The 16,818-nt window shown below is 42.5% G+C and overlaps 1 protein-coding gene across 2 annotated transcripts in view; it reads left to right on the top strand.

Annotated features, from left to right (window-relative positions):
• The window catches only part of LOC138665532 (heparan-alpha-glucosaminide N-acetyltransferase-like), a 1,558,440-nt gene that overhangs the window by 885,372 nt on the left and 656,250 nt on the right, over positions 1 to 16,818 (top strand). For both annotated transcript variants that reach the window (XM_069753108.1, XM_069753109.1), the window contains exon 13: positions 11,602 to 11,728. In XM_069753108.1, the coding sequence (XP_069609209.1) occupies positions 11,602 to 11,728 (127 nt within the window). The remainder of the gene's footprint in view (positions 1 to 11,601; positions 11,729 to 16,818) is intronic.

Consider the following 16,818-nt stretch of genomic DNA (forward strand, 5'->3'; position numbering starts at 1 on the left):
AGGATTGCTGATTCTATTTCTATCAGGGTTTCCTCCACCTTTTACAGCAGTTCCTGCACCCCCTCCTGCTCCACCTCATCCACCATTTCCAATGTAATATATCAGAGCACGCCATCCATATAAGCCGCAGCACTGCCTCAGCGAAGCAGCAACAGGCTCTGCTGAAGCTAATTTGTCTAGGAGACAAACTGCATACAGCGGCAGAGTTACTTAAAGGAATAACAGACCAGACAGATCTGTGGCTCTCGCCGCTGAACTTACAACCAGGTCTGGTCTTGTGTAATAATGGGCGTAATTTGGTAACGGCTATGAAGCTTGGCAAACTCACACAAGTACCATGCTTGGCACATGTGCTCAACTTTGTAGTTCAGCAGTTTCTGAAAACATGCTAAGATTTTTCAGAGCTTCTGGTCAAGTTCTGCTACGTCAGCACCCATTTCCACATTCTGGCAGCGCTGCAGCAGCGCACGCAAGTGCTATCTCACCGACAGGTGTGCAACGTCACCATCCCCTGGAACTTCACATTGCACATGCTGGCAATGCTTTGTGAGCAGAGGAGACCAATGGTTGAGTACCAGCTTCAACACGCCTGTGGGTATTCTGGTCAGCCTCTGCATGTAACAACTGAAGAGTGGTCTGGAGTACATTTCTTTGCTAAATAAGCCTCGAAGAACTTATTCAAAGTTTATCGGTTATATTGCTCACCCATAGGGTATTACATCTTCTTGGGTACATTTCATTTATAAGCCTCCAAAAAACTTGTTAAAAAATTATCAGCATTATAATGCTCCACCTATAGACTATTCCATGGTCTAGACTCTAGAGTGCATTTCATTGGTTTATTACCCTCAAAAAACTTGTTTAAAATATATCGGTCTTATATTGCTCATCCATAGGTTATTTCATCTTCTTGGGTACACTTCATTGGTATGTAACCCTTAAAATAAGTATGCAAAAATTTAGGCTGTGTGCACACGTTGCAGATTTGATGCGGTTTGGTTGCATTTTTTCTATGCGGATTTATGGATCACCAAGAAAAAATACTTCATCTAGTCCAGGGTTAAAATAATATGTCTTTTAAAACTAGGCAATCACACAAGTAAGAATAAATGTTCACAACAAAAACCCACACCTATACATATGTCTGATTAAACACCCCTCTCCTCTTGGTGCAAGTAGCAAACTAAAAGATCTGCAGACACTAATAATAACAAAAAATAAAAAAAATAGAAAAAAAATCCCTTTTTTTCCCCCTTCCCTTTTTCTTTCCCTTTTTTCCTTTTTCTTTCCTTCCCTTTCCTTTTATTCTTATATCTGGGAATATCAAATGCCACATATACATCAATTATGATTTAAATGTGAGATTCATCAATCTAATCGGGTAGCAAATCCAATAGGTTAGGAATAACACTTGTATACAGGGATGATCTCGCTCATTTTATCCCAGCATGACTATCGGGAGAGGTAGGTGACCTATGAGTAAGGCTAGTTTCCCATTGCGTTAGGGCAATCAGTTAAGCGCATAGTGCTAGCGGATTGCGCTAACGCAATGTTTATTTAGGGGCCGCGTTCGCCGTCCCCGCTAGCGCAGATCCCCGATCTGCGATAGCGAGGAACGGACCTCGGACACCCCTCGGACGCTGCAAGCAGCATCCGAGGCGCGTCACAAATGAACGGCACATCGCTAGCGCGTGCCGAAAATGGCACGCACTAGCGATGCGCTACAAAAACAAATAACATTGCTGTCAATGGGCGTGCTAACGGACCCGTTGCACTGCGTTAATTTCGCCGTGCAACGCTGTCCGTTAGCGCTGTCCCATTAACGCAATGGGAACCTAGCCTAACTGACATGAACTGCAGGCCATTCATAGGAGAAATGCGTCAGAGTCCCTGGTGAAGGACTATTTCTCTCTTATCCATCCACATTGTGCATGTACAAAACAAGGGCTCTATTGATTGATTTATACAAGATCAGAGATCTCATTCAATCCATCGGGGTACAGACTGCAAAGTCTGTAAATCCAATAGGACTCTTTGGCATTAATAACTGTTTCTCTGTTTCTTGTGGATGCAGGAATTTGTTCTATTGACTAGGGTTGAGCGACTTTTGTTTTTATAGGATCGGGTCGGGTTTCACGAAACCCAACTTTTTCAAAAGTCGGGTCGAGTGAAATCGGCCGATCCTATAGAAAAGTCGGGGTCGGGGTCGGCCGAAACACGAAACCCAATGCAGTGCATTGGGTTTCTAATGATTCCCAGGGTCTGAAGGAGAGGAAACTCTCCTTCAGGCCCTGTGATCCATATTAATGTGTAAAATAAAGAATAAAAATAAAAAATATTGCTATACTCACCCTCGGACGCGCCCTGTCATGATCCCAATGGCAGGGGATCACAAAAGGACAAGCATAAAAAACAAAACAAGCTCTAGGGTGATGGAAACTGAGCTGACCGCGATCCTGAACCTAAACACACAACTAGCTGTAGCCGGGGAACGTGCCTACAATGATCCTAGACGTCTCGCTCCAGCCGAAGGACTAACTTCCCCTATTAGAAGAAACACAGACCTCTCTTGCCTCCAGAGAACACCCCACAGAAATAGCAGCCCCCCACATGTAATGACGGCGAAATGAGAAGAAAGCACATACGTAGTTATGAAAACAGATTCAGCAAAATGAGGCCCGCTAAAGCTAGATAGCAGAGGATACAAAAGTGAACTGCGCGGTCAGCGAAAAACCCTACAAAAATCCATCCTGAAATTACTTGAACTCAAGTGCCAACTCATGGAACATGAGGAGTAATATCAGCCCACTAGAGCAACCAGCAAAAAGGAATCACATATCTGCAAGCTGGACTAAGACAAAAATTAAGCAAAACGTGGAACAGGAAAATCAAAAACTTAGCTTGTCCTGAAGATTACAGAAGCGGGAAGCAGAGGTAAAAAGACACACTGATTACATTGATAGCCGGCGAGGAAATGACAAGAAAGCCAGGTTAAATAGGAAACTCCCATATCCTGATAGAACAGGTGGACACCAGAGACCGCAGAAAACACAAGTCACCCAGTACCATCTGTAACCACCAGAGGGAGCCCAAAAACAGAATCCACAACAGTACCCCCCCTTGAGGAGGGGTCACCGAACCCTCACGAGAACCACCAGGGCGACCAGGATGAGCCCTATGAAATGCACGGACCAAATCAGCAGCATGAACATCAGAGGCAACTACCCAAGAATTATCCTCCTGACCATAACCCTTCCACTTGACCAAATATTGGAGTTTCCGTCTGGAAACACGAGAATCCAAGATCTTCTCCACAACATACTCCAATTCTCCCTCCACCAGCACCGGAGCAGGCGGTTCAAGCGAAGGAACAACAGGTACCTCATACTTCCGCAAAAACGACCGATGGAACACATTATGAATAGCAAACGATGCCGGGAGATCCAAACGAAACGACACAGGGTTAAGAATTTCCAAGATCCTATAGGGACCGATGAACCGAGGCTTGAACTTAGGAGAAGAGACCTTCATAGGAACAAAACGAGAAGACAACCACACCAAGTCCCCAACACGAAGTCGAGGACCCACGCGGCGACGGCGATTAGCAAACTGCTGAGCCCTCTCCTGGGACAACTTCAAATTGTCCACCACATGACTCCAAATCTGATGCAACCTATCCACCACCATGTCCACTCCAGGACAATCAGAAGGCTCCACCTGACCAGAGGAAAAACGAGGATGAAACCCCGAATTACAATAGAAAGGAGAAACCAAGGAAGCAGAACTAGCCCGATTATTAAGGGCAAATTCGGCAAGCGGCAAAAAGGTAACCCAGTCATCTTGATCAGCAGAAACAAAACACCTTAAATAAGTTTCCAAGGTCTGATTAGTTCGTTCCGTCTGGCCATTCGTCTGAGGATGGAATGCAGATGAAAAGGACAAATCAATGCCCATCTTAGCACAGAACATCCGCCAAAATCTAGACACAAACTGGGATCCCCTGTCAGAAACGATGTTCTCCGGAATCCCATGCAAACGAACCACGTTCTGAGAAAACAGAGGGACCAACTCAGAGGAGGAAGGTAACTTAGGCAAGGGTACCAGATGAACCATCTTAGAAAAGCGGTCACACACAACCCAGATGACGGATATTTTTTGAGAGACAGGGAGATCCGAAATAAAGTCCATGGAAATGTGCGTCCAAGGCCTCTTCGGGATAGGCAAAGGTGACAACAATCCACTGGCGCGAGAACAGCAAGGCTTAGCCCGAGCACAAACTTCACAAGACTGCACAAAAGAACGCACATCCCTCGACAAGGAAGGCCACCAAAAAGACCTGGCCACCAAGTCTCTAGTACCAAATATTCCAGGATGACCTGCCAACGCAGAAGAATGGACCTCGGAGATGACTCTACTGGTCCAATTATCCGGAACAAACAGTCTTTCAGGCGGACAACGATCAGGTTTATCCGCCTGAAACTCCTGCAAAGCACGTCGCAAGTCTGGGGAGACAGCCGACAAAATCACCCCATCCCTAAGGATACCAGTGGGCTCAGAATTTCCTGGGGAGTCAGGCACAAAACTCCTAGAAAGAGCATCCGCCTTCACATTCTTTGAACCTGGCAGGTATGAAACCACAAAATCGAAACGGGAGAAAAACAGTGACCAACGAGCCTGTCTAGGATTCAGACGCTTGGCAGACTCAAGGTAAATCAGATTTTTGTGATCAGTCAAGACCACCACACGATGTCTAGCACCCTCAAGCCAATGACGCCACTCCTCAAATGCCCACTTCATGGCCAAAAGCTCCCGATTACCAACATCATAATTCCGCTCAGTGGGCGAAAACTTTCTAGAAAAGAACGCACATGGCTTCATCACTGAGCAATCGGAGCTTCTCTGCGACAAAACTGCCCCCGCTCCAATCTCGGAAGCATCAACCTCAACCTGAAAAGGAAGCGAAACATCTGGCTGACGCAACACAGGAGCAGAAGAAAACCGGCGCTTAAGTTCCTGAAAGGCCTCCACAGCGGCAGGAGACCAATCAGCAACATCAGCACCCTTCTTAGTCAAATCCGTCAAAGGCTTAACAACACTAGAAAAATTAGTTATGAAACGACGATAAAAATTTGCAAAGCCCAAGAACTTCTGTAGACTCTTAAGAGATGTAGGCTGCGTCCAGTCACAAATAGCCTGAACCTTGACGGGATCCATCTCAATAGTAGAAGGGGAAAAAATATACCCCAAAAAAGAAATCTTCTGGACTCCAAAGAGACACTTTGAACCTTTTACAAACAAAGAATTGGCCCGCAGGACCTGAAACACCTTCCTGACCTGCTGAACATGGGACTCCCAGTCATCAGAAAAAACCAAAACATCATCCAAATACACAATCATAAATTTATCCAGATATTCACAGAAAATATCATGCATAAAGGACTGGAAGACAGAAGGAGCATTAGAAAGTCCAAAAGGCATCACCAAATACTCAAAATGGCCCTCAGGCGTATTAAATGCGGTTTTCCACTCATCACCCTGCTTTATCCGCACAAGATTATACGCACCCCGAAGATCAATCTTAGTGAACCATTTAGCCCCCTTAATGCGAGCGAACAAATCAGTCAACAATGGCAAAAGATACTGATATTTGACTGTAATCTTATTCAAAAGACGGTAATCTATACAAGGCCTCAAGGAACCATCTTTTTTGGCCACGAAAAAAAAACCTGCTCCCAAAGGGGACGAAGATGGACGGATATGTCCCTTTTCCAAGGACTCCTTAACATAATCCCGCATAGCAGTATGCTCTGGCACTGACAGATTGAACAAACGTCCTTTAGGAAATTTACTGCCAGGAATCAAATCTATAGCACAATCGCAATCCCTGTGAGGAGGAAGCGAATTGAGCTTAGGCTCCTCAAAAACATCCCGATAATCAGACAAAAATACAGGAACCTCAGAAGGAGTAGATGAAGCGATAGCAATCGGAGGTGCATCATCATGAACCCCCTGACATCCCCAGCTTAACACAGACATCGTTTTCCAGTCCAAGACTGGGTTATGAGTTTGTAACCATGGCAGACCAAGCACTAAGACATCATGTAAATTATACAGTACCAGGAAGCGAATCACCTCCTGATGAACGGGAGTCATACGCATGGTCACTTGTGTCCAGTACTGAGGTTTGTTCATAGCCAAAGGTGTAGAGTCAATTCCTTTCAAAGGAATAGGGACTTCCAGAGGCTCCAGACTAAACCCACAGCGGTTGGCAAATGACCAATCCATAAGACTCAGGGCAGCGCCTGAATCCACATAGGCATCGACGGAAATGGCTGATAGTGAACAAATCAGAGTCACAGACAGAATGAACTTAGACTGTAAAGTACTAATGGCAACAGACTTATCAACCTTTTTTGTGCGTTTAGAGCATGCTGATATAACATGAGCTGAATCACCACAATAAAAACACAACCCATTTTTCCGCCTATAGTTTTGCCGTTCACTTCTGGACTGAATTCTATCACATTGCATTGTCTCAGGTGCCTGTTCAGAAGACACCGCCAAATGGTGCACAGGTTTGCGCTCCCGTAAACACCGATCAATCTGAATAGCCATAGTCATAGACTCATTCAGACCTGTAGGCGCAGGGAACCCCACCATAACATCTTTAATGGCCTCAGAAAGGCCATCTCTGAATCTTGCAGCCAGGGCGCACTCATTCCACTGAGTAAGCACTGACCATTTCCGAAATTTCTGACAATATATTTCTGCTTCATCTTGCCCCTGAGAGAGAGCCAATAAAGCTTTTTCAGCCTGAATCTCTAGGTTAGGTTCCTCATAGAGCAAACCCAATGCCAGAAAAAACGCATCCACATTGAGCAACGCAGGATCCCCTGGTGCCAATGCAAATGCCCAATTCTGAGGGTCACCCCGCAGGAAAGATATAACAATTTTGACTTGCTGAGCAGGGTCTCCAGAGGAGCGAGATTTCAAAGAAAGAAACAACTTGCAATTGTTCCTAAAATTCAGAAAACTAGATCTATCTCCAGAAAAAAACTCTGGGATAGGAATTCTAGGTTCAGACACAGGAGCATGTACAACAAAATCTTGTATATTTTGAACCTTAGCAGCAAGATTATTCAGGCTGGAAGCCAAACTCTGGACGTCCATGATAAACAGCTGAGGTCAGAGCCATTCAAGGATTAAGAGGAGGTAAGACGCAGCCAGGCTACAATTAATGCTAGGCAGCAAACTCTGAGGGAAAAAAAAAAAAAAAAAAAAAAAAACTTCCTCAGACTACTTTTCCTCCTACTTCAGCCAATACGACCACTTTTAGGCCAGCTATACTGTCATGATCCCAATGGCAGGGGATCACAAAAGGACAAGCACAAAAAACAAAACAAGCTCTAGGGTGATGGAAACTGAGCTGACCGCGATCCTGAACCTAAACACACAACTAGCTGTAGCCGGGGAACGTGCCTACGATGATCCTAGACGTCTCGCTCCAGCCGAAGGACTAACTTCCCCTATTAGAAGAAACACAGACCTCTCTTGCCTCCAGAGAACACCCCACAGAAATAGCAGCCCCCCACATGTAATGACGGTGAAATGAGAAGAAAGCACATACGTAGTTATGAAAACAGATTCAGCAAAATGAGGCCCGCTAAAGCTAGATAGCAGAGGATACAAAAGTGAACTGCGCGGTCAGCGAAAAACCCTACAAAAATCCATCCTGAAATTACTTGAACTCATGTGCCAACTCATGGAACATGAGGAGTAATATCAGCCCACTAGAGCAACCAGCAAAAAGGAATCACATATCTGCAAGCTGGACTAAGACAAAAATTAAGCAAAACGTGGAACAGGAAAATCAAAAACTTAGCTTGTCCTGAAGATTACAGAAGCGGGAAGCAGAGGTAAAAAGACACACTGATTACATTGATAGCCGGCGAGGAAATGACAAGAAAGCCAGGTTAAATAGGAAACTCCCATATCCTGATAGAACAGGTGGACACCAGAGACCGCAGAAAACACAAGTCACCCAGTACCATCTGTAACCACCAGAGGGAGCCCAAAAACAGAATCCACAACAGCGCCCTGGTTGTAACCGGGAGCCTTCCTTCCTAAGAATGAGCGCCTGAAGGACCTTTCGATGACGTCGCGGCTTGTGATTGGTCGCGTGAGCAGTCACATGGGCGTCACGCGACCAATCACAAGCCGCAACGTCATCGAAAGGTCCTTCAAGCGCTGATTCTTAGGAAGGAAGGCTGTGGGTTAGAACCAGGGCGCATCCGAGGGTGAGTATATTCCTAATAGGTATATACTCACCCTCAGACGCGCCCTGGTTCTAACCCGCAGCCTTCCTTCCTAAGAATCAGCGCTTGAAGGACCTTTCGATGACATCGCGGCTTGTGATTGGTCGCGTGACGCCCATGTGACCGCTCACGCGACCAATCACAAGCCACGACGTCATCGAAAGGTGCTTCAGGCGCTCATTCTTAGGAAGGAAGGCTCCCGGTTACAACCAGAGCGCGTCCGAGGGTGAGTATAGCAATATTTTTTATTTTTATTCTTTATTTTACACTTAAATCTGAATTCCGATACTGATTCCCGATATCTTAAACATATCGGGAATCGGTATCGGAATTCCGATTCCAGTTCAGAAGATCGCCGACCTCATGGCCGACCCCACACAGGGGTCGGGTCGGGTTTCATGAAACCCGACTTTGCCAAAAGTCGGCGACTTCTGAATCTGGCCGACCCATTTCGCTCAACCCTACTATTGACTTTTATACATTCAAAGTTTTTGCTATGTGTAAGAGTGATGTGCTTAGATAAACTTGGTTTCAGAAACCCTATTTTCACATTGTGTCTACGACCATTCATACGATTTCATAGTGACTATTTTTTTCTCATTTTTTGGACAGATGGCACATTTATTGGTGTTTCTTGTTTTCTGGGGTGTAAAAAACTCGGTACTATATACATTTTAATCGTTCTGAATGCAATATTAGGTCTTTTTGGGATCAGATCTTTGAGTCTTGGGTCTTTTATCAGTAAGTACCAATATTTTTCGAGAATACAGTGGATGGATTGGTGGCCTCTATTGTAGGTGGTAATGAAACTACATTTCCACTTCTCTGTGCTCTCAATAACACCATGTTTCGAAGATAGTTTTTTCAGGCAGTCAAGACAAAGATTAGTTAGGGACTAGAGTAAGATTTATGGTGTGGCGCATGGAGGTGCATGCAACTAGTCAGCCCAGTGTTTCCGAGAAACTACAGTCCTCACGGCCCGAAAGGATAATGTTTTCAGGATTTCCTTAGTACTGCACAGGTGATCGAATTATTATCAAGGAATCAGAAACTGAACAGGTCCACTCTCCACTCACCTGTGCAATACTAAGGAAATCCTGAAAACATGATGTGTTGTGGGGCCGTAAGGATGAGATTTGGTAAATGCTGAGTCAGATGCTCCTGATTCATGATTAGGTATGCATATCTTCATGAATCAGTAGCATCTGACTCTACCATTCCCCCTCATCAAGACCTGCAAAATTTCTATGTTAAGAGCATTACTATTCATTTACACTGAACTACTTGAAATTTAAAAAAATGTAAAAGGTAAACATTATGGCCCTGATTCACTGATCTGGATGATGGTGTGTGTAGCAGTCAGATGTTCCTAATTCATTAGTAAGTGTACATCTCTCAATGAATCACGAGTGCATGATGATTGGTGTCAAGTTCCTCAACACAAATCTTCTTCCGGTCCCTGACTGGAGAAAGATTTTTGATGTAAAGAACACTACAAAATGTCATGATATAGATGACCTATGGCATCATACACCCAGGGTGCCTCTGTCCCACTAATGCTCCTCGCATTTTGTTGCTGTTGGGAGAACTGTTACCCTTCAAAGCAATGTACTCCAGAATTGCGATGAAATTGCTTTAAAAAATTGAGGAGCAGGTCGAAACCAAATTTCTAAATTTAACTTTGTAATGGCGCTGAGAAATAAGTGTATAGTGCTCCTCAGAGTCAGAAAATCTCCGCTGGTGGCTGAGACCCTGGAAAACATGATAAAGGCCGATTTTCATGGTCCCTTGTCATGTGATCACCGTTATTCACGGAATACCGGCGATCATAAAAAAAGTTGGATTTAAAATTAATTTCTCTCTCCCCTGATATGATCTAACAGAGAAGAGAAAATTTGGGCCCCCGAGTCTCCCCGATACCTCAGCCATCCCCAGTCCATCCTTCTCTGTCCCCCAGCCCTCTGCATCATCCTACTGGAAAAAAATGAGCCTGCTGAGATCTGCCGGTTGGTACCCAGCAGCAATAGGGAGTTTTTCCTATTGGTTCCTTTTGATCACTGTGATAGACCATATCACAGTGATAAAAAAATAGTAAATCAAGTCCTCCTTTGTTACCCCATTAGTTTGGTAAAAATTATTATAATTATAGTTGTAATTTTTTCCATTCTTTGCAGAAAGGGTTGGGGTTAGGGTTGTGTTAACGAAACATGTAGAGCAGGGACTTGAGCATGTCACTCAAGCACCCCTGATATTCGGTGCATACTCGAAGACCCAATGCAAACTTAAGTATCAAGCACTTGCACTAAGTAATAATAATGACATATTCAATATGACAACCTAATGTTATCAAATTCTGTGTCGTATGTGTTGGTTCAAAATGCTCACTATACCCCTAAATAAAATCCTTGAGGGGTGTGATTTCCAAAATGGGGTCACTTGTGGGTGGTTGCAATCTTTAGGCTCATAAGGGGCTCTTTAAATGTGATATGGGATCAGCTCTCGATTCCAGCCAATTTTGTGTTCAAAAAGTTAAACAGTGCTCCTTCCCTTCTGAGCCATGCCGTGTGCACAGTGGATTTCCCCTACAAATGGGGTATGGGCATACTCAAGAGAAATTGCAGAACAAATTTTGTAGTTTATTTTTTTCTTGTTACTCTTGTAACAATAAACAAGTTTGGGTCTAAAGTAGATTTTTTGGGAAAAAAAGTTAATTGTTCATTTTTTCCTTCTACATTGCTTCAATTCTCATGAAGCAACTGAAGGGTTAACATAGTTCTTGAACATTGTTTTAAACACCCTGAGGGGTGCAGTTTATCGAATGGTGTCACTTTTGGGTACTTTCTGTGATATACACCCCTCAAAGTTACTTCAAACATGACGTGGTCCCTAAAAAAAATGGTTTTGTAAAGTTTGTTGGAAAAATTAGAAATCGCTGGTCAACTTTTAACTCTTCTAACCTACTAACAAAAAAAAAATTATGTTTCCAAAATGGTGCTGATGTAAAGTAGATATGTGGGAAATGTTATTAATTAATGTTAATTATGTTGTATGACATAACTCTGATTTAAGGGCATACAAATTAAAAGTTTGAACATTGCTAAATTTTCAACATTTTTGTTATGAGGTTATAACCTCATAAAGTGACACTGGTCAGAATTGTAAAATTTGGCCTGGTCATTAAGGTCAAAATTGGCTTGGTCACTAATGGGTTAACACATACATGCAATTAAAATTCTTAGTTTGGAGATATCATATCATGCTTTTAATGGATAATTTATTTCTGTAGGGGTTACCTGGGTCCTGGTGGAATTGGTGACTATGGTTTATACCCAAATTGCACAGGAGGAGCTGCAGGATACATCGACAAGTGGCTCTTCGGACCAAGTCATATCTACAATTATCCAACATGCAAGGTTATTTGAAATTGTTTTATTCAAAAGCAAAAGTAGCTTTTAAAGTAGATGTAAAGCTTGTTGATACCAACAGATTTAGACCATCTTTTATTAGTGGTTCTCTTTATCATATTACAATTATATGAAGTGACCAAAGTTATAAACGTCTAGTTTAATGTGTTGAGTATTTTGGTTATTTGCTTATTGCAGTACATTGCAAACTATAGCTTTTATAAGGACAGTTATTAGACAAGAAAATTTACTGAGAACTGTCATTAACAGACTGTCCCTGCTTTCTTGTGGGATCATAAATAACTTGCCAAATTAATTCACATGACCTCATCTATAATTCTGCAATGTATTTTTCCTTCTGTTGACTCAATGACTAATGTACTGACCTGATTTGTGGTATGTGTAAGCAGTGAACGCAACATTTGTTGTAATGATGAATTTTATTGGTAGAGAATTCACGCAAATTCTATCACGGTCAAGAAATGTTTTAAAGATGTCTTTGCCGAAGAGATGTAATTAGGATTGATGCAATGCATGGTTTTTATTGACTAGATGAGATAATTTTATGCTTCTGATGAATGGTTTTCATCCTAACACATATTTGCATAAACAGACCATAAACTTTATAGAATCATAGGTCGAGGTTAACTATATGTCTGTTCATTTTTTCTGACTTTGGAAAGTTTAATTTAGGCTTATTCACATTTATTCCTTTTGGAACAATTTTTTTCCGTTTAGATTTTTCATTAGATTTTTTAACTAGGATTAATAAACAATTAATCCAGAGGAATTGTTTTTCACCCAATTTTTTGATTATTGTAATAAGTAAAAAAAACTATTAATACTAAATAAATACTACTCACAAAACAGTGGCATGTAAAAGTTTGGGCACCCCTGGTCAAAATTACTCTTATTGTGAACAGTTAAGCAAGTTGAAGATCAAATGATCTCTAAAAGGGCTAATGTTAAAGATGACAAATTTCTTTGTATTTTAGGCTCAAAAGTATATATATTGCCATTTTTTACATTTTAAAAAATTGCTAAAAAGAAAATGGGCTGATGCAAAAGTTTGGGTACTCTTGGAGATTTGTACATGGATAACTTTGACCAATGTTTCAGACCTTAATTAGCCTGTTAGGGTTATGGCTTGCTCACTATCATCATTGGGAAAGGCCAGCTTTATAAAACACAGCCTCTTATAACTATGTGCCAAAAACAGCAGCCATGGATACTTCTAAGCAGCTGCCTTAAACTATGAAAATGAAAATGGTGGAGGCCCACAAAGCAGGAGAAGGCTATAACAAGATAGTAAAGCATTTTTAAGTTGCCCTTTCCTCAGTTTGAAATATAATTAAGAAATGTCAGTTAACAGTGGAGGTCAAGATAAGGTCTGGAAGGCCAGGCAAAATTTCAGTTATAGCTGCTCGTAGGATTGCTAAAGAGGCACATCAGAACCCCTGCTTGACTGCAAAAGATCTTTAGAAAGATTTAGCAGACTTTGTAATTGTGGTGCATTGTTTTACTGTTCAGTGGTACCTACACAAATATGGCTTTCATGGAAGAGCCATAAGAAGAAAACCTCTCCTGCATGCAAAAGAACATCTATACAAGCCTGATGCATTTTGGAAACAAATCCTGTGGACTGATGAGGTTAAAATAGAACTCTTTCTCTACAATGATGAACGGTGTGTGTGTGGAGAAAAAAGGGCGCAGAATTTCAGGAAAAGAACATCTCACCAACTATTAAAGCACCACTCCAGGTTTTATTTATTGCACAGCTGGAGTAGTGCTTTAAATGTAAGTCCCATCCCCCTGTCTAATACTCACCTTCTGACATTTTGATCCATTCTCGTCACTACTCCCAGCAGTCTCCATCAAAAAGTGATCTGCTGGCAGCTCCAATGCTTCATGGAGCTGCATGGAGGTCACTTTACAATACAAGTCTATGAGAACCTCATTTGGCTCTCATAGGTTTGCATTGTGTTCTTCCAGCCAGTCAGAAGCTGCGATCACAAGATCGCGCAGGGAAACCAAAACAGCACCAAAAACTTTGAAGACACCGAAGGGTGAGTATATGACCAGAGACAGGGCTAGAAAAAAACCCTATTGGATCAATCATGCTTTGGGATTGTGTTGCAACAAAAGGCACAGGGAACATTTCATGGATAGAGGGAAGTATGGATTCAATGAAATTTTAACAAATTCTCGATGCAAAGATACATCTGTAAATAAAAGCTTATGTTGAAAAGAAGATGGCTTCTACAAATGGATAATGATCTTAACCCCTTAAGCCCCGAGGGTGGTTTGCACGTTAATGACCGGGCCAATTTTTACAATTCTGACCACTGTCCCTTTATGAGGGTATAACTCTGGAACGCTTCAACGGATCTTGGCGATTCTGACATTGTATTCTCATGACGTATTGTACTTCATGATAGTGGTAAAATTTATTCGATATAACTTGCGTTTATTTGTGGAAAAAATGGAAATTTGGCGAAAATTTTGAAAATGTCGCAATTTTCCAACTTTGAATTTTTATACCCTTAAATCACAGAGATATGTTATGCAAAATACTTAATAAGTAACATTTCCCACATGTCTACTTTACATCAGCACAATTTTGGAACCAAAATTTTTTTTTTTAGGGAGTAATAAGGGTTAAAAGTTGACCAGCAATTTCTCATTTTTGCAACACCACTTTTTTTAGGGACCACATCTTATTTGAAGTCATTTTGAGGGGTCTATATGATAGAAAATACCCAAGTGTGACAGCATTCTAAAAACTGCACCCCTCAAGGTGCTCAAAACCACATTCAAGAAGTTTATTAACCCTTCAGGTGTTTTACAGGAATTTTTGGAATGTTTAAATAAAAATGAACATTTAACTTTTTTTCACACAAAATTTATTTCAGCTCCAATTTGTTTTATTTTACCAAGGGTAACAGGAGAAAATGGACACCAAAAGTTGTTCTACAATTTGTCCTGAGTACGTTGATACCCCATATGTGGGGAAAACCACTGTTTGGGCGCATGGCAGAGCTCGGAAGGAAAGGAGCGCCATTTGACTTTTCAATGCAAAATTGACTGGAATTGAGATGGGACGCCATGTTGCGTTTGGAGAGCCCCTGATGTGCCTAAACATTGAAACCCCCCACAAGTGACACCATTTTGGAAAGTAGACCCCTTAAGGAACTTATCTAGATGTGTGGTGAGCACTTTGACCCACCAAGTGCTTCATAGAAGTTTATAATGCAGAGCCGTAAAAATAAAAAATCATATTTTTTCACAAAAATGATCTTTTTGCCGCCAATTTTTTATTTTCCCAAGGGTAAGAGAAGAAATTAGACCACAAAAGTTGTTGTGCAATTTGTCCTGAGTACGCTGATACCCAATATGTGGGTGTAAACCATTGTTTGGGCGCATGGCAGAGCTCGGAAGGGAAGGAGCGCCATTTGACTTTTCAATGCAAAATTGACTGGAATTGAGATGGGACGCCATGTTGCGTTTGGAGAGCCCCTGATGTGCCTAAACATTGAAACCACGCAAAAGTGACACCATTTTGGAAAGTAGACCCCCTAAGGAACTTATCTAGATGTGTTTTGAGAGCTTTTAGCCCCCAAGTGTTTCACTACAGTTTATAACGCAGAGCCGTGAAAATAAAAATTCTTTTTTTTTTCACAAAAATGATTTTTTAGTCCCCAGTTTTGTATTTTCACAAGGGTAACAGGATAAATTGGACCCCAAAAGTTGTTGTCCAATTTGTTCTGTCTATGCTGATACCCCATATGTGGGGGGGAAGCACTGTTTGGGCGCATGGCAGAGCTCGGAAGGGAAGGAGCGCCATTTGGAATACAGACTTAGATGGATTGGTCTGCAGGCATCACGTTGCATTTGCAGAGCCCCTGATGTACCCAAACAGTAGAAACCCCCCACAAGTGACCCCATATTGGAAACTAGACCCCCCAAGGAACTTATCTAGATGTGTTGTGAGAACTTTGAACCCCCAAGTGTTTCACTACTGTTTATAACGCAGAGCCGTGAAAATAAAAATTCTTTTTTTTTTCACAAAAATGATATTTTAGCCCCCAGTTATGTATTTTCACAAGGGTAGCAGGATAAGTTGGACCCCAAAAGTTATTGTCCAATTTGTCCTGAGTACGCTGATACCCAATATGTGGGGAAGAAGCACTGTTTCGGCGCATGGCAGAGCTCGGAAGGGGAGGAGCGCCATTTGGAATACAGACTTAGATGGGTTGGTCTGCAGGCGTCACGTTGCATTTGCAGAGCCCCTGATGTACCCAAACAGTACAAACCCCCCACAAGTGACCCCATATTGGAAACTAGACCTCCCAAGGAACCTATGTAGATGTGTTGTGAGAACTTTGAACCCCCAAGTGTTTCACTGCAGTTTACAACGCAGAGCCGCGAAAATAAAAAAAATCTTATTTTCCCCACAAAAATGATTTTTAGCCCCCCACATTTTTATTTTCCCAAGGATAACAAGAGAACTTGGACCCCAAAAGTTGTTGTCCAATTTGTCCTGAGTACGCTGATACCCCATATGTTGGGGTAAACCCGTTTGGGCGCACCGGAGAGCTCGGAAGAGAAAGAGCACTGTTTTACTTTTTCAACGCAGAATTGGCTGGAATTGAGATCGGACGCCATGTCGCGTTTGGAGAGCCCCTGATGTGCCTGAACAGTGGAAACTCCCCAATTCTACCTGAAACCCTAACCCTAACACACCCCTAACCCTAATCCCAAGGGTAACCCTAACCACACACCTAACCCTGACACACCCCTAATTCTAATCCCAACCCTAATCCCAACCGTAAATATAATCCAAACCCTAACCCTAACTTTAGCCCCAACCCTAACCCTAACTTTAGCTCCAACCCTAACCCCAACCCTAACCCTAGCCCCAACCCTAACCCTAGCCCTAACCCTAGCCCCAACCCTAGCCCCAACCCTAGCCCCAACCCTAGCCCTAACCCTAGCCCTAACCCTAGCCCTAACCCTAACCCTAGCCCTAACCCTAGCCCCAACCCTAACCCTAACCTTAGCCCTAACCCTAGCCCTAACCCTAACCCTAGCCCTGATGG

Source organism: Ranitomeya imitator, chromosome 2 (assembly GCF_032444005.1).
Source record: "Ranitomeya imitator isolate aRanImi1 chromosome 2, aRanImi1.pri, whole genome shotgun sequence".
NCBI classification, from domain to species: Eukaryota; Metazoa; Chordata; class Amphibia; order Anura; family Dendrobatidae; genus Ranitomeya; species Ranitomeya imitator.